The 26,017-nt window shown below is 34.6% G+C and overlaps 1 protein-coding gene and 1 long non-coding RNA gene across 5 annotated transcripts in view; one reads left to right on the forward strand and one right to left on the reverse strand.

Moving 5' to 3' along the window:
• The window catches only part of LOC147841176 (uncharacterized), an 84,765-nt gene that overhangs the window by 22,603 nt on the left and 36,145 nt on the right, over positions 1-26,017 (reverse strand). Inside the window, exon 3 of one of the 2 annotated variants that reach the window (XR_015506345.1) lies at positions 20,956-21,108. This is a non-coding gene — a long non-coding RNA (uncharacterized LOC147841176). Of the gene's footprint in view, positions 1-20,955; positions 21,109-25,257; positions 25,339-26,017 lie in introns of those variants that run through there. The other variant, XR_015506344.1, reaches the window with a different exon arrangement.
• Positions 26-19,450, forward strand: cdc42ep3 (CDC42 effector protein (Rho GTPase binding) 3). 3 transcript variants are annotated; one of them, NM_001004568.2, is given in 3 exon segments: positions 29-108; positions 11,871-11,949; positions 17,869-19,429. In NM_001004568.2, a coding segment is annotated over 1 exon segment (903 nt). In that variant the 5' UTR covers positions 29-108; positions 11,871-11,949; positions 17,869-18,067; the 3' UTR covers positions 18,971-19,429.

Genomic DNA, 26,017 nt, shown 5'->3' on the forward strand with positions numbered 1-26,017 from the left:
AAAACGGCAACACACTGCACCACCCAGAAGCTGACTAACAGTTTAGGTCAAGACACCTTCAGGACGGCAACTGCAAAGTGAGGATAACAAGGAACCATTCATTTGCAGGTAAAAATGGATTTCTAGCATGGCATACTGTATGCATGAAACAAATGGCTTAAAAATGACATGCATAGGCTTACGTGTGTGCATCAGATTTTCTGGTTGCAATTAAGCTTGTATATGACATTACAATTAGCCACTAAACTGACAAAACGTTAAATACTTACGTTTCCTCGTGAGACCAGGCTGGATATTCTCATGATATTAAACTAAGCTGCACAAAAAACTTTAACCTTGTATTGCATTATTGCATTTACATGTTTAGAGTAAACATATGTTTCAACTAGATTCATTTGCATAGGATTGTAAAGTACAATTGGTAACACTTTACAATGAAAACTCATTACTATAAATAGAATAATAACAAAATAATATAAACTTAATGTATTGCATTATTGTATTTACAGTGCTCAGCATATCTGAGTACACCCCCCACAAATCTCTCAGGTAAATCAATATTTTCTATAGGTTTATAGAAAATAAGCTCTACAGTATTATTTTTGTGCCTATACATTAGATAAGTCAGTACTAAAGCCAAATCTGGAGCTTATGTTAAGATAAAATACGAAAATAAAATTTTCAAAATTAGCAAAAATCAAGAGAAACAATAAAATATACAATTTTCTTGAAATGTTGTAGGTTTTTTTTTTTTTTTTTGCAAAATTAATGTATTTTCTTTCATTTCTAAAAGTGTTCTGTGAATAAAATATTATTTTATTAAATATATGTTTAAAAATCAGTTTTGTTCCAATGAACCAATATATATTACCCATATTTACTGTGAAATAAATTCATTTTCAAAATGGGGTGTACTCATACAGTATATGCTGAGTACTGTACTTGTGCAGAGTAAACCAATGCAAATTAAATTGCAAAACTAAAGGTAAAGTACAATTGGTAACACTTCACAATGAAGTCTTATTACTCATTATTTTAAATAGGATATTAAGAAAACAATATATAAAATTAATGTATTGCATTATTACTACAGTACAATTGGCAACACTTTACAGTAAAGTCTCAAAGTAAACGTTAGCTATCTCATTCAAATCAATAGAGAAAAAGACAGACCTGTTAGTTACTATGTTAATATTATTTACAAAATACAACAGAATTTTACTATTTAACACAGATGACCTGTAATGAGATTACGACTTTGAATTTAATGTGTTATTAGGCATTAACTAAGAGGTTAACATCACTTATACTTGTCAGTGACAGTTAAATTAACTAATGTTAATTATTGGAGCCTTATTGCGCCGTGTTAATGTACAATGAATAGAACTTCCAATTAATATTTCAGCATGTATAGGCCAGATTTACATGTGACAATGTTCATGTTTGAACTGTTAAGCTGATTAACCAATTAAGTCTCTAGTTATTTGGCACTGCTATGAATATTAATTAAAAACACTCTAAAAGATTAAATAATAATAAATAACCATGTATGATATTTTGAAGTGATCATGATATCAATATTGTGCATTAAAATTATCATAATGAATATCAGCATATGTGTTTACTGTTAATATTTTTTGTAAATTAAATAGTATTTAACTGTAATATGAACTGTATTTTACTGTAGGACAGTTATGCAGTGTGTTACTGTATTTTAAACTTGCATTATGAAAATGAGTGTATATTTTACAGTAAAGATATACTGTAAAAGCATCTACAGCAAGTAAATACAGTATTTTAGCTGTAATTGCTGCCAGTAAGTTACTGTAGATCCTACAGTAAACTGTTAACAGTGTAGACATGCATACACTCATACGGTGTGATTCTCGAGTGCAATCCTCCAACAGATAACATGAGATTGAGAAATTGTCAAACTCATCTACCATGTGGCTGTTATTTGCTAGTTAGTCTTGTGAAACCGCTTGCACATGGCTGTCATTACAATATGCGAGATCTGGCGCTGCAGAAAATGTTGAGCAAATTCCCTCGCACCACAAAACATGGGCCGAGAAGCGCAAGGCAATCCGACACCTGGTTCTTCTTCTTCGACTGCTTGACCAGAGCTTCTGAAATTCCTCGGATACATTCCTGCGTCCAACAGACTTGGATAGCATGCAGCACGCCAAAGACAACAGCAGCTTGAAAACAGAAGCCTTGAAGGTGGATGACAGGGTGTAAAAAGCACGAAGCTGAGGCGAAAGAGACCTCGCTCCACCCTGGTTCCTCCAAAAGCGGCAACAAAACCCAGAGTGTAATTAGGGGTTGCTTTATGTAACACACTGGAAACCTCAAATTGGGCCGAGTGCGGTTTTTGCCTTTAATCATTTAGAACATTGTCCAACAGGGTCGTTTGTGGTCGGAGGAATTTGAAAGATTGAAAGCTTAGGCCTGAAACACCCAAAAGAGAAGGAAAAACCCCCGAACCACCCAAGAGAGGAGAGCTTGACCGGCTGGGATTAGCTAGACATATAGCTGTGGGAGATTGCACCTGTAAAAAAGAGCAGCCAAAGGATGCAGATGTACTTTAAATGCAGCGTCATCATTGGCTGTTTCCATACAAAGACGGGAGCTAAAGCTAATGCGCAAAGCTGAAATACCGCATGAATCATAAAGCATAGCCATATACGTATACATTTGGTGTGGTAAGAGATGCCACTGTGGGCCATTTTCTTATATACACTGTTAGACTTTTACAGTTGTAATATACATTGTACATTACATATTACAAACAAATATATTTCTTATATACACTGTTAGACTTTTACAGTTGTAATATACATTGTACATTACATATTACAAACAAATATATTTCTTATATACACTGTTAGACTTTTACAGTTGTAATATAGACTGTACATTACATATTACAAACAAATATATTTCTTATATACACTGTTAGACACAATTTTACAGTTATTTACTGCAAAAACTACAGGTCATCCTTTATTTTGATGGTCTGTTTGTTGAATTCAAGATACAGTGCATCTACATGCCAACTAATCCTCACTAGATCATAAGTAGACTGTTAGGTGTGGGTTAGGGGTTAGTGTAAGTTGACATGTTCTCACAAAGTTTCTTATAGTCAGTTAAATGTCTGTTGAAGGAGCAGAATCAACAGATATTAAGCAGACAGTCTACCAATCCTCAAATGGACCATCAAAATAAAGTGTTACCAAACTACAGTATACAGTTATTTACTTATTACAGTTATTAAAATCTTTAAAGTTATTTACTGCCATTTAAAATACCAGATTATTTGCAGTTCACTACTGTAATATGCATTTTAAAACCTTTACAGTAACTTACTACATACTTGTAGTACTCTACTTTAATCAAAGTAATGAAGAACTGCTCATGTAGATGAAGAAAAAAATGAGACAGTTAATAAAAAAACAGTCACTTGTTTGGAATATACAAAAATCAGTTGTAAATGATAAAAGTTTTTGTACTGCTAGTGTAAAATTTAAATACATGACAGTAAAAATTGTCTGTAAAATCAAAATGTAAAATTAACTGTAAAACAAGAGTACATTTGTGCAAACTGTAAAATTAAAATGTAGTAACGGGTATTTTACCATTAAAAAGGAGTTGCGGCAAGGTTATTTTACTGTGAAATGAAATTTCAGAAGGGCCCTACAACTGTAAAACACATTTACTGGTAAGTTACTGTAAAGGGGCAACAGTGCTGCCAGTAAGTTAACACAAAAACGCAATAAAATGTCTAACAGGGTGATTAATTGCTTGCGCTTCAGAAAATTAAATGCAATAAGGCTCGAGATGCTTTTTGTGGAAGTGCAGATGCTCATGACAGTTCTGAGAGATAGAAATATTGAACCACTTAGATGATGGACTTTTTTTTTTTTTTACAATGAGCAAAACTGCATTGCAAATACTTTACATTGTGGTCGGTCTGCTGGTTTGTCTGTTAATGCTCTCCCACCATGCCTATTTTTGGCTATTTTTGAGCTGTTAAAAAACTTGATGACGTTTTTGATGCGCATATTGGATCTATTGAGCAAATGCGTTTCCATCGTAGTTTATGCACAATTTTTGTAATCTGATAAAAAATGTTATATGTCTTATATGTGCATTTTCAAAATTGATCTGCATCTTGGTCTCTCCATCAAGCATTTTTTATGCGATAGTACAAAATGTGAATAAAAATAGTTGAATGGAAATATAGCTAGTTGCTACCGGCTTCCAGCACTCTTCAGAATATCTCATTTTGCATTAAAAAAGTAAATGACAGAATTTTCTTTTTTTGTGTGTGAACTATCCCTTTAAGAGATAAAAACAGCATCCTATTATGTGCATCTTGTGTTTACATATAGCATTTTGTCATGTGCTAGTTCAACATACGCATAAAAATAGGTGGATGAAAACATGGCATACTGGCAACAGCATCTTTTAGGATAGGACCGGCTGATCTGTTCTTTTTCAGCCAAAAAAGGCTATGGCTAAAATAGGTCAGGGGGAGAATTAAAAGAAGTGCAGTTGCGATGCTGAAGAGAGTCTTAACACATCTCTGTGTGCAGTGGGAATGCCATCATTGCACTTGTTTAGATCACTGGCTCTAATAATAATAATGTGACCCACATACTCACACGTGAGTTATTTCCTGAGTGCCAACACCATGTAATGATATCCGCATTCGGACACTGCAACGCAGCCTCTGATCTCACCTCTCCCCCCACTTGGTCTTTTTTATTTTTCAAATGTAAAATCTAATTTGAAGTGTGTTACACTCCACAGGTTTGATTGATTTAAAACTAGTGAGATTGTTCTGATAGTGCACCTTTTTTATTAATTGTAAACCCTGCTTAAAAAAAACCCCTGAAAAGATTCATTTCGACCTGCTTAAATATGAATGGAACAAACCAAAAACAGTCAAAAGGATGTAATCACAAAAATGACTTAATGCTCCAGCAAACATTTCTTTTTCCATTTGTTCATAGTATATAGTTTCCTCTTCATATATAGTTGCAATATAGACACCGGAAACCTGCTTCCTATCTCAATTACTTTTTTTTGTTCAGATGAAATGAAATGAGAGAACCAAACCTCACGTGTGAACAGGCCCTTAGTCTTATTTTGTCTCATTCCAGATGCCACATTTAGACACTTTGACACCTTTCATCTTCGTTTAACACACTCAGTCATATTCAGTCTGTCTAGTTCAGTCCCAGTCTGGCTTGTATGGCTATTTTCTTCAATTTTCTTGTCTTAATTTGCTTATTTGGTCTCATTAGTTAGATTTTTCTCACGTCATTCCAAACTTAGTGTCTATGGCTATTCTTTTGGGCCATTCAGTGCATTCCAATGAGCAAATTTTCCATACTTTTTTAATGTAAATATACATTGGATAGATGTGCATGACCATTATACTCCCATTTCAACACTTTTAAAGAGCCTCGCACAGGAGTGCCATATTTTTAAGTCCACAGTTCCAGTGGAGTAATCTGAAGAACTAGGAGACAGGGCAAGCATGACAAGCTTCTGTTTACAGTATGGTAGCAAACTGTTTTATTTGATTCTAGGATGGCAGTTCAAATCTCAATGTTTTAAGCCCTAACCCTAAACTCAATCTGCTATTTTAGTTTCTGGTGCAATGTTTCTCTTAATTGTGGCACATTTGGTGCACTTTTAGTAGCAGTTTATCCTTGCTTTTCCATTTTTTCCCCCAAACTCATTCTGTATTATTAATTGTAATTATTAATTAATTATAATGTGTTTATTATAATTATTTTATAATTAATTATAAATTATTAATTATAATTAATATTATTAATATCAAATGGAATTTTGACTTATGCCGAGTTTTGACTGCTGAGTCCTGATTTGGACTCGCCGACAGGTTTTGAGAAATCGCAGACAAATGCCTGATATCACAGGCAAATCGATGCTCATTTATCTGAGTAACAATCACAACTATTAAGGATGTAAACTATTAAGGATGAGATTTGAGAGAATCGGCAATGAGTCACCGACGCCTGTGAGATTTTTGGCATGCTAATATCTGGAGCTGTCATGATTCAAATCATGCCATGTGAAATGTGTTCTAATTGAAAATAACATTTGCTAATGAGAGAGCAGCATCCACTAGTATGAGTACCTGCAGGCCAGCGGGAGGTTGGGGGAGAAGTTAAAATTGCTCAATATCAGTTTATTTAGATTCAAGAAATGGAGAAAAACTAGTGGAAATTTGGCTGGAGCACTCGTGTCTGTCTGATGTGAGCATCTGAGCAATAAAAAAAGTTGAACAAGTTTGGACACAGTCTTCTGCGATTCTTTCTATTTTGAAGTGATGCAGTGTGAAACCCCGTCGCCGATCCATCCTACAGTGTAAGCACAGCACTGACAGAAAGCTGACCCAGATAGTCATGCAGATTGAAATCATCCATGACTCGACTACTTTGAAAATCATGAAATCTGAAATCAGCCCCAATGTTTTGTAACATTAATCTTTTTTATATGTAAAGATTTTTGTGTGTGTATTAAGCAATGTGTAAGTGTTTGGACCTGCATAGGCGCATTAAAAATGCGCTCTGCACTGGACTTTAGACCAGCTTTTAGTAGGTCTATGGCGCGGTCTATTTCAGTTCCTCAAAATAGAAATGTGCCAGCAATGCACCTTAACACACCTCCTTTTCAGACCAGCACACCCATGAGTCTACAAAGTGGTGCAAATGGATTTGCTATTTAAACAACTTTGCGCAAAAACATGAAAATTACTGCTGCACTGGTCTGAAAATAGCAACAAATCACGCCATACATGTCTTGCGCAATATTGTACTGGGTGTATGATAGGGCCCTTAGTGTCAATCTATAATTATATGACTTTCCTTTTTCTCAAATCACAATATAAGTCATCTCGTATCCTGATAAGGATATATATATATATATATAAGTTATAAGTTTTTACTCACTTTATGAGTAAAAGATACGTTATAGTTAAGTATTGTTTAGAACTTGGAAATTGGATAAAAAAAAATTTGAAATATGATATAAATATGAATAAAATATTTCACTCTTTTCCTAAACTAATGATTACAGGTCCAACATAAAAATAAAAATAAATCACTAAATAAATGCAAAATCTAAATATTGTACTTTTAAGGTTGCAACTTTTTCACATTCCTGTTTTTCACGTTTGTTCTGTGTATGTAATGTGTAATATTGCTTTCATATAAAACTATGAAAAAGTATTATGATTATTATGCATTAACAATGTATTTTGTGACACGATGATAAAACAATGGAGCATAATATTAAATAATAGACTTCTTATTTTTTCTATACAATATAAATATATATTCATATTGCACAGCTCTTGAACAAAATATAGTTTATTTCAAGAATATGGTCCAATCAGTCAACATATAAATGCTGGGTTCCACACAATTCCTTTATGTTATCCCAACACAAATCAATTAAGTTAACTAAATAGTTTGTTTTACAAATCTGAGTGGATTTAACATAATGCAATTAGGTTGTGCCAAAAAATCTTAAGAATTGTGTTCAACTTATTTTTTATAGGTAGCTTGAACAAGCAGCTAAAGTCATTTTCTTGCTCCCTAAACATTCTTTGAAATGTAATGCTTTTTTCCCCCTCCTTTTAAAAAAGAAATCTATTCTGGGTTAAAAACAACACTAGGGAGAGAAAATAACATCATAATTTTCTACCAATTCACTCCTATGTTCTTCCATTATTATTAGCTATAGCCCAGTATTCAGGTTATTGGATCTGTCAGACATCCAACACACTGCAGACCCGCTGACATGCACTTCTGAGGGGTGTGTGCTGATGACTCGGGTCCCCCTGGGAAAAGGGGGGAAGTAGACAGATTCATCTCAGCATCTAAAGGGGCGTCAGGCCACTTGGATGTGCAACATTTGCCCCCTGGACTCATTCCAGACTGTAAACGAAGGCAGGATATGGCCCTGAGATAAACCCCTATTAAGAGGGTGTAAGAGGCAGCTGCCCTACTTCGAAATCTCAGCATGATTGTTGATTGCTGAATTGAATGGCGTTGTTTGTTGTTGTTTAATGTGTCATGACATTGGCCGAATTATTGGGATACCTCACACCTGCTAGGGTTTTAGTTGACTAACCATAGCATTAACCTTAACCTTATAACCCCTTGACCTAACATTAGCATTATTTGGGCTTCGCTTTGAGATTTATTTTAGCTGGTCGATGGGTTCACACACCTGCTGCTATGATCATGCCATAACAGCACACTATATTTGATCTCTAAAATAATATATGAAAAATAATACAAAATAAATGATAATAAATGAAAAATAATACAAAATAAATAATAATAAATGTTATATATATATATATATATATATATATATATATATATATATATATATATATATATATATATATATATATATATATATATATATATATATATATATGTATAAGACAGCAGACAATATTTAATTGAAAATCTTTAAAATCAGTAAATAAAAAATATAGTATTAATATTATTATAAAAACTAACAATACTAATATTTAAATGCATATTAATATTTTTGGTTAAATTTCATTCATTAAAAAACATTTGGAGTAAAACCCATTTTTAATTCACAAATTTAAATAAATTTCACAGAATATTAAAAAAAATTATATATATATATATATATATATATATATATATATATATATATATATATATATATATATATATATATATATATATTATAATATATATAATATAGATTATATGATACACACAAGCACACACACACACTAGTACAGCTATCTGTATGGGGACTACCAATTGAGGTTAGGATTTTTATACTATGCATACTGCTTATTATATCCCCATACCCCCTAAAGCATCATTGAAAACACAGCAAATCATCAGCATTTTAAAAAACTTTATTCTGTGTGATTTATGAGCCTTTTGCTTCATGGGGTAAAAAAATATATATATATTTTGCCTACGTCTATACTTGTGGGTACATGTCAATTTTCCAAATGTCCTCACAAGTATAACAATGTCTGTAAATTTTAAACTTGTAGAAATATTTCTTTTTTTATGCATGTACTAAAATACCAATATAGTATGGTACAAAGTAATATGTATATTTCCACAAGGTCAAAATTTACTGCCATTGCTATACTTGTGGGGACCAAATGTCTCTCACTCACACACACACACACACACACACACACAAACACACACAGAGATATTTTCCTCTATCACAGACACACTCATGCAGCCACGCATTCTTCAGCCATCCCGATGATGCTTGTCACGTTTAAAAATAGTCTTCCGTTTAGAGCGCCAGTGAGGTTTATTTGTGTTTCACTGCATCAGTGTCCAAAAATGCTTTTAAAGGCCTATGAACTCACACAGCGACCTCTGAGCCGGGGGGGATAAGAGATGAGCAGAATAATGTCATTGATACAGACTCAAACAGACCACATCATTGTCATATACTGTACTCCAGCTTAACTTTCATCTTACTCCTGCAGTTTATCAGCTCTGTGATTTGTTAGGACGTTACCTAAGGAGAGCTGTGTATTCTGAGAAAATGGAATTTCTAGTGTTTTGTAAACAGTGTCCTCCCTTTGCTGTCTCTATCAGGAGCTTTAGGAGATGTAGATCACCGAGCTGTGACATCGCTCAGACTGTCTTATAATCTTAAATATTGCGCTGGCTCCATGTTATGAAATGATAACGTCAGGGTTTTTTAGAGGGGCAGTTCACCCAAAAATAAAAAGTCTGTCATTAATTACTGTCCATTGTGTTATTTTAATCCCGTGAAACCTTTGTTGATCTACAAAACACAAATAAAGACATTTTAAAGCTCTCGTTCAGAAAGGAGACAAAAACACAGTCAAAAAACAGGGATGCCCAAAGTAGGGTTTGCGACCAAAGTTGTTCCATTGTAACATTTGATTTGGCCCACCAATCAATCTGAGAAGACAGTGAGAAGGATGGAGAAGGTTGGGGCGAATGCCTTTAAGAGAGATCATCATTTCTAATTTGACATTTTTTGTTTGTTTCATTGCTAAGCTACAAAAAAAAAAAAAAAACTAACTGTAATGAAATGTTGAATCAGGTTTTTTGGTAACACTTTACAATAAGGTTCATTAGTTAATGCATTTACTAACATGAACTAATAATGAACAACACATGTACAGCATTTATTAATCATAATTGAACATGCATTATTAACATCCAAGTCAATGCTCGTTACCATTAGTTAAGGCACCATGAGTTAACATGAACTAACAATGAACTACTGTATTTTCATTAAGTAACGTTTACTAACATGAACAAATATAGTAGCAAATGTATTTTTCATTGTTTGTTCATGTTAGTAAATTCATTAACTAACATTAACTAATGAACCTTATTGTAAAGTGTGATGGTTTTTTTAATTGAAAAAATATCACTCGACAGACAGAGGACTATGCAGAAGACATCAGAGAGCAAATCAAGGCAAAAACGAATGTAATTCCATTCTGATATAAATAAAGATTTTGTTTTTGTATTTACTGTAATAAGTTAGATTATTAAATGTTAAAGAATTACGCCATATTGGTTAATATTAAGCAATGTTTTCTAGTTATTTTTAAATACTATTAAATAAATTAGGAAATTACCCATGGAATTTACCTTTGGCTTACTATAGCCTCGATCAAGTTTGGTTTTTGGCCCTTCATAAGAAAAAGTTTGGGCACCCCTGTTCAAAATGATCCATGTGCCTTCGGTGTATCTGAAATCAAATCCTTGATTTATTGAAAACTTTACTTCGATTTTGATTACTAAACTATATCTTTTTTTATTAGTATTTATTTATTGCTGCAAAGTGCTGGGATAAGCTTCCACCTCACATTAGACATTTGAAAACTTCTGAAATTGCATCTTCTTGCTTTAACTTTTGCAATTTGTCATTTTATTAGTGTTGATTATGTTCAGCACTGTTAGGGAATGCTGTGTTGTACAAATGTGCTAAACTACTACTACTACTCTTTGTAATAATACAATAGTTGAAGGAAACAAACAATTTATTGTAATTTGATGAATACTTCAAACTGAAATCAAAGCACACATTGCTCAAAATGAAGACATCTTGTGATTAAAAAGGTCACATTTCAGTTATGTAAAAAGCTAATTTCCTTATACAATAGAAAGCATTTTCCACATCAAAGTGAAAAACAACTAGTATCTCTTGAAAGAAAAATGACATTTTCAATTGTCACGTGAAAATAAAAAATAACTTGTTTATTATGACTTATGAGAATACTTTTGCATCCACACACACACACACACACAAACGGTTTAGTTTCAGAACAGTTTCTTCTCTAATAACCGTGTTCAGTACACAGTAACTAACACTGTCGAGAAAATACTTTTTTTTTTTTTTTTTTATAGCTGAACTGCTGAAAACACATAATTAATGTTTTGACAATGTTGTTGGTACCTTTCTGGACATTGAATGTTTCAGAATATCTTAATTTGTGTTCTGAAGTTGAACAAACGTTTCAGGGGACTATAATGACATCAGTGTGAGAAATTGATGACAGAATTTTCATTTTTGGGTGAGCTAATCCTTTAATAGGCTGATATGTCACACAGATATTTTTGTGCATTATTTTTAGAATCAGACATTTAATATAAAGACTTCTAAAAATGAATTAATGTGACTAAATACACCTGTTTGTATTTAGTTTGTATATAGGCATGATTGTTTAGCATATCAGTTAAGCATATGAAGAGAGAGTTTCTGATTGGCTATACGTTTGTGAAGGCCACTCCCCTGATTTATTTCTTCTTTTGCAGGACTGAGATGGTTAAAGGGACGGTTCACTCACAAAAAGAAAATGTGCTGTAAATTTCTCACCATCAAGACTTCTAAGATGTAGGTGACATCTTTCTTTACAGTCAAACCCGAAATTATTCATACATCTGGCAAATTCTGACTTTTACTGTAGCCACTGAAACTTCAAAACATTTAGACAGTGGTGGAGAGCACTGGAAATAAAAACATTCATTCATTCATTCATTCATTCATTAATTCATTAATTCATTCATTTATTCATTCATTCATTCGTTTTCTTTTTGGCTAAGTCCCTTTATTAATCTGGGGTTGCCACAGTGGAATAACCCGCCAACTTTTCCAGCATGTTTTACGCAACAGATGCCCTTCCAGCTGCAACCTATCCCTAGGAACCCATAGAATCCCATTCACACACATAAACTATGGCCAATTTATTTTATTCAATTCCTCTATAGCACATGTCTTTGGAATGTGACGTCAACACAGGGAGAACATGCAAACTCCACACAGAAATGCCAACTGACCCATCCGAGGCTTAAACCAGCGACAATCTTACTGTAAGGCGATCGTGCGACCCACTGCGCCACCGTGATGCCCAAAACTACCATTACTTAACCAAAAATGTATTGCAAGTGAGGTAAAAGTATCTGCTGTAAATATTGCTTAAAGTGTGAGTAAAAGTAGTCTTAAATTACTCAAGATTAGTAAGTATTACTCTGTAAAAGGCTGATGCTTTTACATGCAATTTGTGCCTGTGTGTGAAAATGTTAAATTCTGTAGTGCATTTAATGCACTACACTATTTAAAGATTGTTTTGACAATTTCATCTTTTCATTAGTGACCTGCATCTACAGTAAATAGTCTCTGGGTCATTGCGTGTAATGATTTGTGTCTTGGGGTTGTTCTATAAGCTGACATTTTTTCAGGACAATTTTTTGTCTGTGTTGATTGGCTAATGAAGTACAATGAAAGTAGAGACTGCAGGTTTAAGCAAAAGAGAGGAGTAAACAACACAGGCTCATTCTGAAATGTAACCCTATATGCATTTCTAGAGATGTGTGAATTATGTAGCCAGTAATATGTATGGCTGCATTTCATTTTTAAAATGACCGCTGTGCGGTATGACACCTTTCCTTCTTCCTTTTCTGTTGACCACAACAACAAGGTTCGAGTCCAATGAAAAACGGTTCCAGAAGGTAGACAAAAACAGAAGCCAAAAAATTAAACAAACAAGTAAATAACAGGGTGGGGCTGAAGCCAACTGAGCCAAGGTTCGAACCAGCAACCCAGCGACCTTCTTGCTGTTAAGCGACAGCACTAACTACTGCCTCGCCGCATGTTTATGTAATTCATATAAAAGTGCTGGTAGCCACTAATTCATGTTATGAATGACTACAATTTCAAAGGGCACCTAGTTTACCCCTTTTTAAAGATTTAATTCTAAGTGTGCCAGTTTAGGTTCAGTTCAAAACACAGTTCAGAGTTTTTTTTTATTATAATGTGTTAAAAAGTGTCATTTTGGGGATGTGTACACAGGTTGTTGTTTTAAGGGTGTGTTGCTTCACATGAATATTAGCTTGTACTTCCCGCTAAACTTAAGGGGGCGGAGCCAAGAGCTCCCTCGCTTTGTGTATGGCAACAGACAGGCAGACAGAGAGAAGCAACATGAGTGAGAGGACCAGCATTCAGCCATACATGTTCGACCCAGACACAGACTATGCAGAGAGTACTGTTTAGGAATCAATATTCCTAGAGTGTCAGAATGTGTCAGAGTGGTTTCAGAGTGGAAGACTAAGTAGTAATCATTTGTGTCTTTGTATAGTTTTACAGCCGCTATGTAACGATGCATGCGCCATCCGTATAGGGATGTAATGATTAACCGGTTTTACTATTAACCTCGCTTTAATTGGTCACGGCTAATATTAACGGCTTCTCAACACCGTGTTTCTGCTCGGATCAAAACTTTGACAACTAAACAAAGTTATGCCAACTGTGTGCTAATTTAAAGCTCTGAGCTTGTACACCGAGATTAATAACCTCACACAGTGGATTAACTTTGACTGAGGCTATAACTAAAGCAAGTTCTTTATTTCCAATGGAGAGACGTGCACGTGAGGCAACGCGCTCACACTTCACAGCCGCACCTAGTTGAGATGACAGGGAGCTTCTGTGTCCGTGGGAAATGCAAACGGCTGAAGTTTAAGGAAGTACACAGGTTTGCAAACCCACCAAAAGTTACAAACAATGGTGCCAATGAGAGCTATCACTTGGTGAATGTTGATCGCCAGCCGAGATCAATCGAGTGTTTTCAGAGAGAGTGCTGAAAGACTCGGTGGATCAGCTGTTTTTAATGGCCTGAGTCCCAATATGTTGCATTCACTGCATGTTCAGCGCAAATGGCCACTAAATGTAAAATATAATTAGACGATGAAGGCTCTTGTGTTGAGCCCAAGGAGCCTTACATCCTAAAATAGAGAAAGGGTATTCCTTTGGTGGTATCGCTTTGACTCACATGCTGAAAACAGCGAACATGAAACAACAAACTGAGGATATGGTAATGCACACGGGTCAATCAATATTGGTGGGCGGGGGGACCGCACTCCTACGTCAAGTTGCGGTCAATCTCAAAACGGCTCCAATCGGTCCACCAATTGTAAAGCACTTGGTGTGTTTCTATCACCCCAATATGATGGTCTATACACTATGCCTACACACACGTCTGTTCAAACAGCTTGAAAAGTAGATTTTTCAGCTTACCTGAAAAATGGGTAAATTAACAGTATTTTCATTTTTTTTTTTTTTACTGTTCTTTTAAAGGTTAATACATCGTTTGAAATAAATCTGTCACATATTTTAGGAGTGTTATGACAGAAGTTTGCTTGTATCACCTTTGTGTTGTTTAATCACCATAGATACAGCTTCTCAGTAGGAATGAGAAAAGCCCCGGGTCTTGAACGGTTTATTGAAGCAGGTCTTAAAGGAGCGAGAGGATGTTGAGTTCTGCTGCCAAGGGAATGTGCATGTTTTTTCAGTCGTACATATTTGGCTAGCCGTGGCCCGGTCGCTGCTTTAGTGATTGTTTGCAGTCTGTCGGTGAGGGTCAGTGTTTAAGGCCTCTCAAAAGGAAATATGTCCATAAATGGTCAAGAAGTTTCTCTCTTATGATGTGGTTACCCCCTTCTCTCTCTCTTTCTCCTATCAGTCAGTCCCAGTCCTCCTCTCTCTAAGCCTCTCCAAACACTCTGCTGTTTCTACTTTATCTCTAGAAATCCCTTCTTTATCTGTAAAGCTTCTTGACTCACGTGGGGTTAATTATAACATGTAAACACACATTTTAAAACAAACAATAATAGATTTTATGATTATTCTTGTTTTGTAAAATCAACATTTTTAGATGTAGATCACCTCTCTGTCTGTCTGTATGACAGTCAGTCTGTGTGTGTATATATATATATATATATATATGTACATTTCTATGAAGTGTTTTCTCAGCAGAACACCTTACCAATCACTTACAAATCAGACCCCATAGTTTTTCATGATTTTTTTGTGATTCTTTCCGATAAAAATTACTGATTTTGTAGTGGTAATTCCCAGAAATTTGCGGACAATTTTGTGATTAACAAAAATATATAAATATAAAAAAATTATATATATGATATCTTATTTACAATATTAGGTAGCCTTAGGTGTGCAATCTGATACATTGACATAAAGCTTCTTTAACAGACCTAAACTTGTAGTGATTAAGCCAAAGGAAGGTTGTATAACTCTTCTTTTTATCCACAATCTTACTTTCTCTTTCTCAGATATCTCGATTAACTGAATATTTTACTCGATTGGGATTAATGAACAATTCTTTTATTTATTTGGCCTCATAGCTCACTGACAGGTTTTGTACAGCAAATACGCTCACATATTTACTATCAAGGATTATTTATTGATCATCAATGTTGAGCAAATTAAATTAAAACATACATTGCCTAAAATGAAGTCACTTTTTTCTTTAAAAAAAGTGAAAATAAGTAACTTGCACTCTTGGAAACAAAATAAAATATTTTCTGTGTTTGTCATATTTAAAGTAGAAAATAAGCCGTATCTCTTCTAAATAAAATAACTCTTGCATATCCTGTAAATAATATTTCTAACAGTGCATTTCTTGCATCTTCTGTAAACAAATGATTTAATGTAAACAGTCATTACAATTTATTGGAATAAAAAATATGCCATCTTGAGGCATCTCTGGCACAGCTGTCAGTCATCGTCAATGCAGTGCAAAATAACACAAAAGTAAAAAAAAACAGAGCAGGGTCACGTGACTCCACACACTGTATGGTTAAGTAATTGAAAAAAATTGACCTGGAAAAAATAAATCTACTAATTGGTTCTGAATGTCGATTTCGATTACATTTCGATTAATCACTCAGCCCTACTACCTGGAGCATCTGTCATCATATACAGTTTAAGTCAGAATTATTAGCCCCACTTTGGATTTTTTTCCTTTTCTTTTTTTAAATATTTCCCAAATTATGTTTAACAGAGCAAGAACAATTTCACAGTATATCTTATAATATTTTTTCTTCTAGAAAAAGTCTTATTTATTTTATTTCGCCTAGATTAAAAAGCAGTTTTAAATTTTTTATATACCATTTTAAGGTCAAAATTATTATCCCCTCTGGACTAACTTTTTAAGACGTTCCAGAACAAACCATCATTATACAATAACTTGCCTAATTACCCTAACCTGCCTAGTTAACCTAATTAACCTAGTTAAACTTTTACTTTAAGCTGTATGGAAATGTCTTGAAAAATGTCTAGTAAAATATTATTTACTGTCATCATGACAAAGATAAAATAAATCAGTCATTAGAATTGAGTTATTAAAACTATTATGATTAGAAAAGTGTTGAAAAAAAAAACTCTGCTCTCCGTTAAACAGAAATTGGGGGAAAAATAAACAGGGGGGAAAATAATTCTGACTTCCACTGTACCTCATTCAAAACATGCGTTAGGGCTTCCCCTAGTGTAATACACCTAAAAACACACATTGCCATAGAACTCGTCAATGGCAGAGAAGCGTTTTCTAACTGCAGGGAGCTAAACCATTTATCAATTTGACACACATCATAATACAAGCCACACATGTAAAAAATGATGTCCTTCAATTCGTTCACATCCAGCATCCGTCAACCTTGAACCAATCTCCATCATTGTAAACAGCTAGCTTTTCTTTCTGTTTCATTGCTCCATTTGTTAGATGTTTGCTCCCACTTTCTTTTGCAGTCTGAAGTGCGTCAAACACAAAACCCCCAATTTGCACCATGTTGTTCACTCGATTTGCACCACCAGATGTCTAATTCCATCTTTGCATGCAAAAATCATTCCATTTTGTTAAACACAGTGAAGGTTGTGGCCAATTTAAGACTCAAAATCACCCCAGAGTGGATGAAAACATCACCAACAGCACACAAGGGTTCATTTAAAAAACACACACAAATAAATGAACACTTTTTCATCTGTAAGAGGTCATCCCATTTCTTTTGAGAAGTAAAATTCTATGATTTTTACAACCAGAGGGTGTTCAATATTGTAGTTATTTAAATAAAAATCATAGTTTTTTTTTTTGTAGTGTGAGTGATAAAACCTAGACTGCTCCATAATGGTAGACAAGTTGACATGTCTCAATTGAATTACATGATCCTGTATCCACATCTAAGCAAAATCAATCTATCAACTGTGGCTTGTACACAGGATATAGTATACTGTTTTTATTTTTTTGCTTTAACGTTTTAATCAACCGCCTGTCAATTAATCAGTAACTTAGCAAACCTTTATCAACTGCCCAGATGAATGGATCTCCTTCGTAGATTCCACAGACTACATTCAGATACATGTGAAACTGACTTGAACATTTAAATGAATCAAATGCGTCAATTGGATGTAATAAACGTTTTTGATGTTGAGCACAAAGAAAACTAAATATTTTTTTCATCTTTTCAGGTAAAGGGCAATAATTGAATTACTGGGTCTGGATTACCTTCAGCGAGGATTTGAGATACATTTAAAACAGCTGCTCTCTGAGAATGTAACCCCTGCTCTTTAACTGCAAGACTCCAGAAGGTCATCACAAAACTGAGGACATCTGAACTTCCAGAGTGTTTCCTGTTCCTCTCCATACCCACTGGACTCTACAGCAGGCATGCCAGCCAAAACACCCATCTACCTGAAATCTAACTACAGTAAGAAGGGAAAGAAATGTCGTCTGAGGGACATTTTGTCCCCGGATATGATCAGCCCACCTCTTGGGGACTTTCGTCACACGATTCACATTGGAAAAGGTGGTGAATGCGATGCCTTCGGTGACATGTCGTTCCTGCAAGGAAATTTTGAGCTCCTACCAGGAAAAGGAGGTCGTGTTAGACCTCAATATGGCCTTCATGGTGAATTCACAAGAGCTAACAGCGCATCTGACGCATCTTATGTCGAAACTCCATCGCCAGTTTTGAAGAATGCAATCTCGCTCCCAACTATTGGTGGAAGCCAAGCACTGACACTACCAATGATCTCCACCACCGTGTTTCCCATGACCCATGATAACATGTCTGAGCCATCCACTCCTCCAGCCGGTTCTGAAGATCTGGAAATCCTGCAGATGGAGACTCTGCTTCAGTCCATCAGCATTTTCAGGAGCGACCCCAGCCCTGTCCCAGAGGAGGACGAACCAATGATCGACCGCATGGAGATGAACGAGAAGTCTTGTATGAAAAAGATGCACAGCAGTGAAAAAGAGCTTGAAACGTTTTTGTCCGTCTTCGTTAATGGGAACGGTGATGCCAATGGAAACTTTAACAATGGTAACAACGGCGACTCTGTCTTCCAGTATGAACAGGATATGTTCAGCATTAAGGGCGACTGGGCGGACAGAGATAGCGGTGTGGAAGAGGGTCGTCTCTGCGATTCGGACTTTGAAATCTCCAAAAGCAAAAGCCAGTCACAGGAATCGCTGCCACAAATCACAGGATCACTTTTCTCCCTCGAACTTGACTTGGGCCCGTCCATTTTGGATGATGTACTGAATATCATGAATAAACCAGTATCTTAAGCTATGACTTTCACAAAGAGACTGAAATAAGGGAATTTATTCAACTTGAGCCATTAAACATATGGCAATACTGAACTGAAAAACCTGAACTTTGTTTTGCAGAGTAAGTTTTTGCTTCAGAAAGTCTTGCAGACCTTCTTTTGCAAACAAATAATGCGATTGACACACAGCCGTTGTGCCTTTTAAGTTAAGTTTTAGCATGCATAGACACTGATGTTATACATGGAGATGAAAATTAGGCTTTTACTGTGTACTGTTGTTCGGGCACGACATCTACAACAATATACAAAACTAAGTGTGATAATGTGTACCTTTCTCCAAACATATATGGTGTTCTCATCACAACCTCATACACGCACAGATATATTTATACTGACAGTTTCATTAACCACACTACCAGATCTTTAAGGCATAAATACCTGACGCATATATGTTTTTACGTTGTGAAGCTAAATATGAAATAAATAAATCAATAAACAACTGTCTAAGTTATTATTTTGTTTCATCAAGTCATATATTTAAGCTACTAGAAGGTCAAAGGTTTAAAAAAACGTGTGTTAATTTTGTGTTAAATATTTGTTTCAAATCCCCTTAAATGTCACCTTCTCCTTAGCGGGAAGTTTACTATTTTTGCAATTAAATTCTAATCTAATAATGATGAACTATATACCACTGGAAATGTCTAAAAGTGCTAAATACATTTTTTTTAAACTATTTTGTGCTATACATGAAGAGTAACAGATCATCCCCCTATTACTGTCAATCTTCAACCTGTGGAACCATTTTTGCGTATACATGTTTAAGCCATAAAATTGCACTGTAAATATATTTTGAAAGCTTCATTTTGCAAATCTGGTGACTTTTTTATAGCTATTACTGAGCAATAGTTATCAGATTTCGACAAGGATACTCAACAGAGTCATAAAGCATTGCTTTGCTACAGCAATCCCCATGTAAAATAAAAATTAGGCTAAATTCATTCAATTCAATTCAGCTTTATTTGTATAGTGCTTTTACAATGTAGATTGTGTCAAAGCAGCTTCACATAAATGGTCATAGAAACAGAGTAATCATTGGAACAGAGTAATGAGAAATTCATATCAAATACCAGCAAACTGCCCATACAATTTTGGAATTAAATGTCTACTTTACAAATATTGTCAACAGTATGACAAAATATGTGTCATATTCCTCATAATGTACACAAAAATAAAAGGCCTGCCCTTATATGGGCACCAAAGGAAACTGCATGTCATCTAGTAGTGATATTTGGTACTGCGCGCAAGCTAAATCTTACTCAAAGAAAAAATTGTGAGTTATCAACTTTAAAATTGGAATATAATTTGTTTAAATATTTAACTTTCATTTTCTGTGAACTTATGGCTTAAACAGGTATTGTAAGATACAAATTTATGTAATATTTAAAAATTCTACATGTATTGTTTTATTATGTAATGTAATGTGTAGTAATATAGAGCACTTATGGCCATGCACCCTAATCGCTTCAGCAGTTTTTAATTTTTAAAAAAACAATAGGCTCAATATTATTAGCCCCCTTAAGCATTTTTTTCTGATTGTCTACAGAATAAACTATCGACTTGCCTAATTAACCTAGTTAAGCCTTTAAATGCCACTTTAAGCTGTATAGAAGTGTCCTGAAAAACATCTAGTAAAATATCATCTACTGTCATCATGACAAAGATAAAATAAACCAGTTATTAGAAATTAATTATTAAAACTATTATGTTTAGAAATGCGTTGAAAATTTCTTCTTTTTATTAAACATAAATTGGGTCAAAAAATATACAAGGAGGCTAATAATTTTGTAAAATAAAAAACAACCTTCCCAGTTTTTCCCTCCTGTACTAAATGACTCTTATAATGTGTTAAATTATTAGCTCATTCGGATACTGCCACAAACAAGTTTGCAGCTGTAGGTGTAGACTGAAAAAAAGGAAGATGGAAGAAAACAAAGAGAAACTGACTTGTCTTGTTAGTATCCTGCATTCCTCAAATTGTGTCCTAAAGTGGGAGTGGACGTGGGTGAGCTCGTGTCTAAAAGGAGATGCCAGTACTATTCGTTTGCTGTCTTGTTGGGACAGAGAGAGAGAGAGCGGCCTGCAGCATTCTCAGCATTCCTATGAGAAAACAAAGAGCACGGCCATAAATAAAGCCACTGGATTGAGCCAGAAGGTCATGCTCTACATGCTCGTAAAAACTAACGGCCTGAAGACAAACTTTGTCCTGTAAGGAGATTTGACTGCTGCAGTGTCTTGGAGATGCAGAGATTTGGGTGAAGCAGAGTGCCAGACAGCTGCAGCATACCTCAGCTTTGTCCTCAAAAATTTAGCTTTTTCATTTAGATCTCAAATGGTCCATGGAAAGTCCACAGAAATAGGACATGTGCCCTTAAAGGTTGTACTCATTGCATTCACTTTGACTGACTGCTTAAATCATTTATGAACATATGTTAGCCAGGTTGTCACCACTTGTTTTGAATTTAGAAAGTTTAATATCAACTGTAAAGAAACAACCCAGGCTCATTCTGAATATGCACCCCTATATACATTTCTGGAGATCAACAGGTACATCCCAGCAGGTACGTTTTTTGAAGTTTTTGTTTTCGCTAATCCATTGAGGCCGCTGTGTTCGCTTTTTAAATTGAAATTTTTGGTAAATTTCTGTAATTCAACCTCTGTTATTTTACAGTAAATTTCAGTAATTTAACAGCCGTTATTTTAAGTGTTTTCTCTGACACCCCAGCTGTTGGAAATAAACTGTAAAATTATGGATTTTTTGACAGTGCACCAGAGACCACTGTCAACTGATCAACTGACTGACTGACCAACTGACCCACCTTCCTCTTTCCCCAAACCCAACCGATAGTGTTTTAAAACCACCAACCCGTAAAGAAATCCCTGTTTGCCCTAAAATCTGTATTCTTGATCTTTTCCCACCTGCCTTATCGCTGAATTCATATGAACAGAAGTTTATAAATCTGTGTCTATTGCATGCGAAGCGCCTGATTGCCATTCACTGAAAGTTTCAATGGTCCATCTTTGTCACTCTGGATTAAGGAAATGTCTTCATGTATAGCAATGGAAAGGTTGTCTTAATCAAACAAAAAAAAATGCACATATTTTACAAGATTTGGGACTGCTTCCTTCATTTTTTAAATCAGAATGGACTGACCGTTAAGTAATCCCCAACAATGTGACTGTGTTAATGTGCACTGCGACTAACTTCAATATATTTTTTACTATCACTGGAATGTATGTGTTGAAATGTTTTAATGGTATTTTTTTATTTAGTTATTTTTTACAAAATTGCCCTTTTTATTTTATCTTATTTTAATTTATTTTAATTTACCAAATTGGTATTTGGTTACTAATACAATATGTATCACATTTTTCTGAAACAATAAGTGTTTACTTTTTTTTTTTTTTTACATTTAAAAAAAGCACCAACCCACCCCGCCCATTTCACTTGACCCAAACGATAGTGTTTTCAAAAGCAATCCAGTAAAAAAAAAAGCTCTCGCGGCTGCCTGATTTTTAATCACGTTTTCAGATTTTACCACATTCTCACCCTGTTAATAACTGGTTTATATTATTTTTTTTATTTTTTGTCTTACCAACTATTTGGAACCGTTCTTCGCCAGATGTAATTACAAAATGAAATTACAGAGTTACAAAGAAAAAAAGTAAATTGTAGAAGAACATATCAGACAGCACAGAGGTTTTTCCATCTGAACTTTTCATATATATGCATTGAGCATAAAAATCTATATGCAACACAACCTCCACTGGGAAAAATACAGTTCGCTTTTATAAAAGAGAAACCTGTTTACCGACTGGACTAGAAACCACAAGAAATTTCCAAGAAGACCAGTAAAGGTCATGCATTACACAAAAACCTTACAGTCTAAAAGTCATCCACCACTTTCACTGGAAACATTTCTACCTAAGGTAAGCACAGGGCTGGAGTCTGGGATTGCTGTATTTACAAGAACACATTCAAACAGTGTGCTTCCATCAAGTTTCAACCACTTTCCTATACATGTACTGTATATGTGATCATACTTTTGGCAAATAGTAGCACGCCTGTAATGACACGTAAATTCACAGTAAAAAAAGCTATTTATTTTAAGGATACTTTAATTAGAGATCATGATACACAGGCACTGACAATGTTCACATGCACTGAATTTTGTCAATCCAAAATAATTCAATACTCTGACTACATACTCTGACCTGTCCACTTAGTTACCTTTACATGCACACAAACACACACACACACACACACACACACACACACACCCACACACCCGCGCACCCACATGCACACACACACACACACACACACACAAACACGCGTATCTGCCAGTACCTGACTCTATTGTTGTTGTATTTGTTTTTTGTGTGTGTGTTTTTTGTTTTTTGTGGTTTTTCATCTGTTTTTGTTGTTGTTTTGTTTTCTTTGCATGTGATCCCAATTTGTGTACCTCTTGCATATTCTAATAAAAAAGAAGAAACACACCACACACACTGGAAGTCAGAATTATTAGCCTCTCTGAGATTTTTTTTTTTTTAAACATGTTCCAAGTGATGTTTAAAAGAGCAAGGAAATTTTCAGTGTCTGATAATATTTTTTCTTCTGGAGAAAGTCTTACTTGTTTTATTTCAACAATATATTTCAAAAGCAGTTTTTTATTTTTTATGAACCATTTTAAAGGTCAAAATTATTAGCCCCTTTAAACTATTTTTTTTCAACTGCTACAGAACAAACCATCGTTATACAAAAACTTGCCTAATTGCCCTAACCTGCCTAGTTAACCTAATTAACCCAGTTAAGCCTTTAAATGTCACTCACAGCTGTATAGAAGTGTCTTAAAACTATCTAGTCAAATATTATACACTGTCATCATGACATAGATAAAATAAATTAGTTATTAGAGATGAGTTATTAAAACTATTATGTTTAGAAACGTGTCGAAGAAATCTGCTCTCCATTAAACAGAAATTGGAGAAAAAAATTAACAGCGGACAAAAAATTTAAGGCTAATAATTATACTTCAACTGTATGTATGTGTATATATATATATATATATATATATATATATATATATATATATATATATATATATATAAATATATATGATTGAATAAGGTGTTTACAGGTACATTTCTGAATGTGATTAAACCGTCAATCAGATTACAAATGGATTATTCGGGTGCATGTAAGTGTATAGACGATGTAGAGCAATATCGATTTCTCCTGTTTTTGTCCCTTACACAATCATTTCTTCGATGTATGACTGGATTGTGTGGCTAAAAAGTGAAACATTTTAAACTCTCAGCAACCAAAAAAAAAAAAAAAAAACAGCGAGTGTGCATTGCTCAATGCCCCACCGAAAACAACACTTGGCTAAAAATTGTTTTAGTGCATGAACTTACATAACTGGAATAATTATAAACCGGCACATTCTTAGTAAGAGATATATCGTGTCCTGTTGCATAACTTTCATTTAAAGTCTGTTTAAATTAAACAATTTTCATCACTGTTTCTAAAATTGAGCCTCTAAATTCTTCCTTTTACCTTCATGCTCTGCTTTGAATAGGAGGAAATAAACAAGACTGTAAGATAAATCATTTAATTGGTAAAAACAAGTTCATAAAAATCTGCAGTTTCGCCCAGTAGTTTTCAACATTAATGTGAGAAAGCAAAAACATCCCATACGCTTCCACTTAGCCAGACCACAGCTGAGCCGTCAGATCCTCATTTTTGTAATTCTGTACAAAATGTGCTGTACCTCCAAACCTTTAATACGAGTTACAAAACATTTGCTTCTTCCTCACATCTTTGTAAAGTGTCTGCGTCACTCAGGTCTGTTGTTTCAGTCTCACACAGTCTGAAATAATAAAGGAAAATGGCAGAGAGAGATAGGTTTATTTTCTTAAGCATGTCTCACACACACCTCAGAGAGTTCAACACTGCTGGAGATAATGAAAAATATCCCTGAAAGCAATTTTTTATTCAGCTTTTATATGGTGTAGGAGCTCTGCTGAATCAAAAAAAAAAAGTCAGTAGTAAGCTTTTGATGAGACAAAGATAAGTAGCATATTTAAAGGTAATTTTAATAATAATAATAGTAGTAGTAGTAGTAATAATAAAATAAAATAAAATAAAAATATATATTAAAAGTAAAAATTAAATTAACAAATAAAAGTGCACACTGTACATGAATAAAACTTTTATTCATGTTATTGATAAACGTTACTTTAGCAACACAAACTTACTTCAAGCTGCCCTGGGGGACAAGATGAGGTGGAAGATGATGCCGCTCCGAGTCTCTCCCGGGAAGACATCTTTAGAAAGAGCCAACCGTAGGTAAAATACTAACATTATTACTTAACATAAAGCACGACGTATTGCACACCGCAACAACTTTTCGATATGCGCTCCACTGACGTCACCGTCTGTGCTTCCAGGTCAGAGAGCAACTGTCCATCAAAAGCTCATAAGCCAATCAGAGTAGATTGCTGTTAAGCCCGCCCCCACGAGAAGTTTGTGCCAAAACAGCAAACGAAAATTTGCGAAGCGCAAGCAAAAGCTGTGGCAACGCATTCAAAATCCATGATTCGCGAAAACGATTCTTTGAAAATCATAAAGAATGAAGCATATTTGAAGAGCATGTTAAATTTGTGCGACTGAGTTCATTTTTTCGTTTTCATTGTGATTTTCTTCTTTTGCAGTTGCATATTTTTGATCGTTTCTTGGAAAGTTACGTTCAGCTTTATAAAGTTACGTTCATTCTTATTGGCACAAAAATCATCCCATACAAGTCTCCACTGATTAGACTCCACACTGCTTCTGGACTGATTACTGCACTACATAAACAGCACAGAAACACTCACTGTTGCTGAGTGTTGTCTTCTGTTTAAGTGACATTACAGCGTGTTTCCTTCGTCTTACTTTGCAGTGTTTTTGATCCTTGCATCGTTTATTTGTTTATTCCTGTCTGCTGCCTGCCTTTTGACCATCTGC

The sequence above is a fragment of the Danio rerio genome, chromosome 13 (genome assembly GCF_052040795.2).
Source record: "Danio rerio strain M-AB ecotype USA chromosome 13, GRCz13ab, whole genome shotgun sequence".
In the NCBI taxonomy this organism is placed as follows: domain Eukaryota; kingdom Metazoa; phylum Chordata; class Actinopteri; order Cypriniformes; family Danionidae; genus Danio; species Danio rerio.

Excerpts from the sequence above, each read along its gene's own strand:
- cdc42ep3 (XM_087277811.1), top strand. The coding sequence starts at position 18,068 with ATGCCAGCCAAAACACCCATCTACCTGAAATCTAACTACAGTAAGAAG.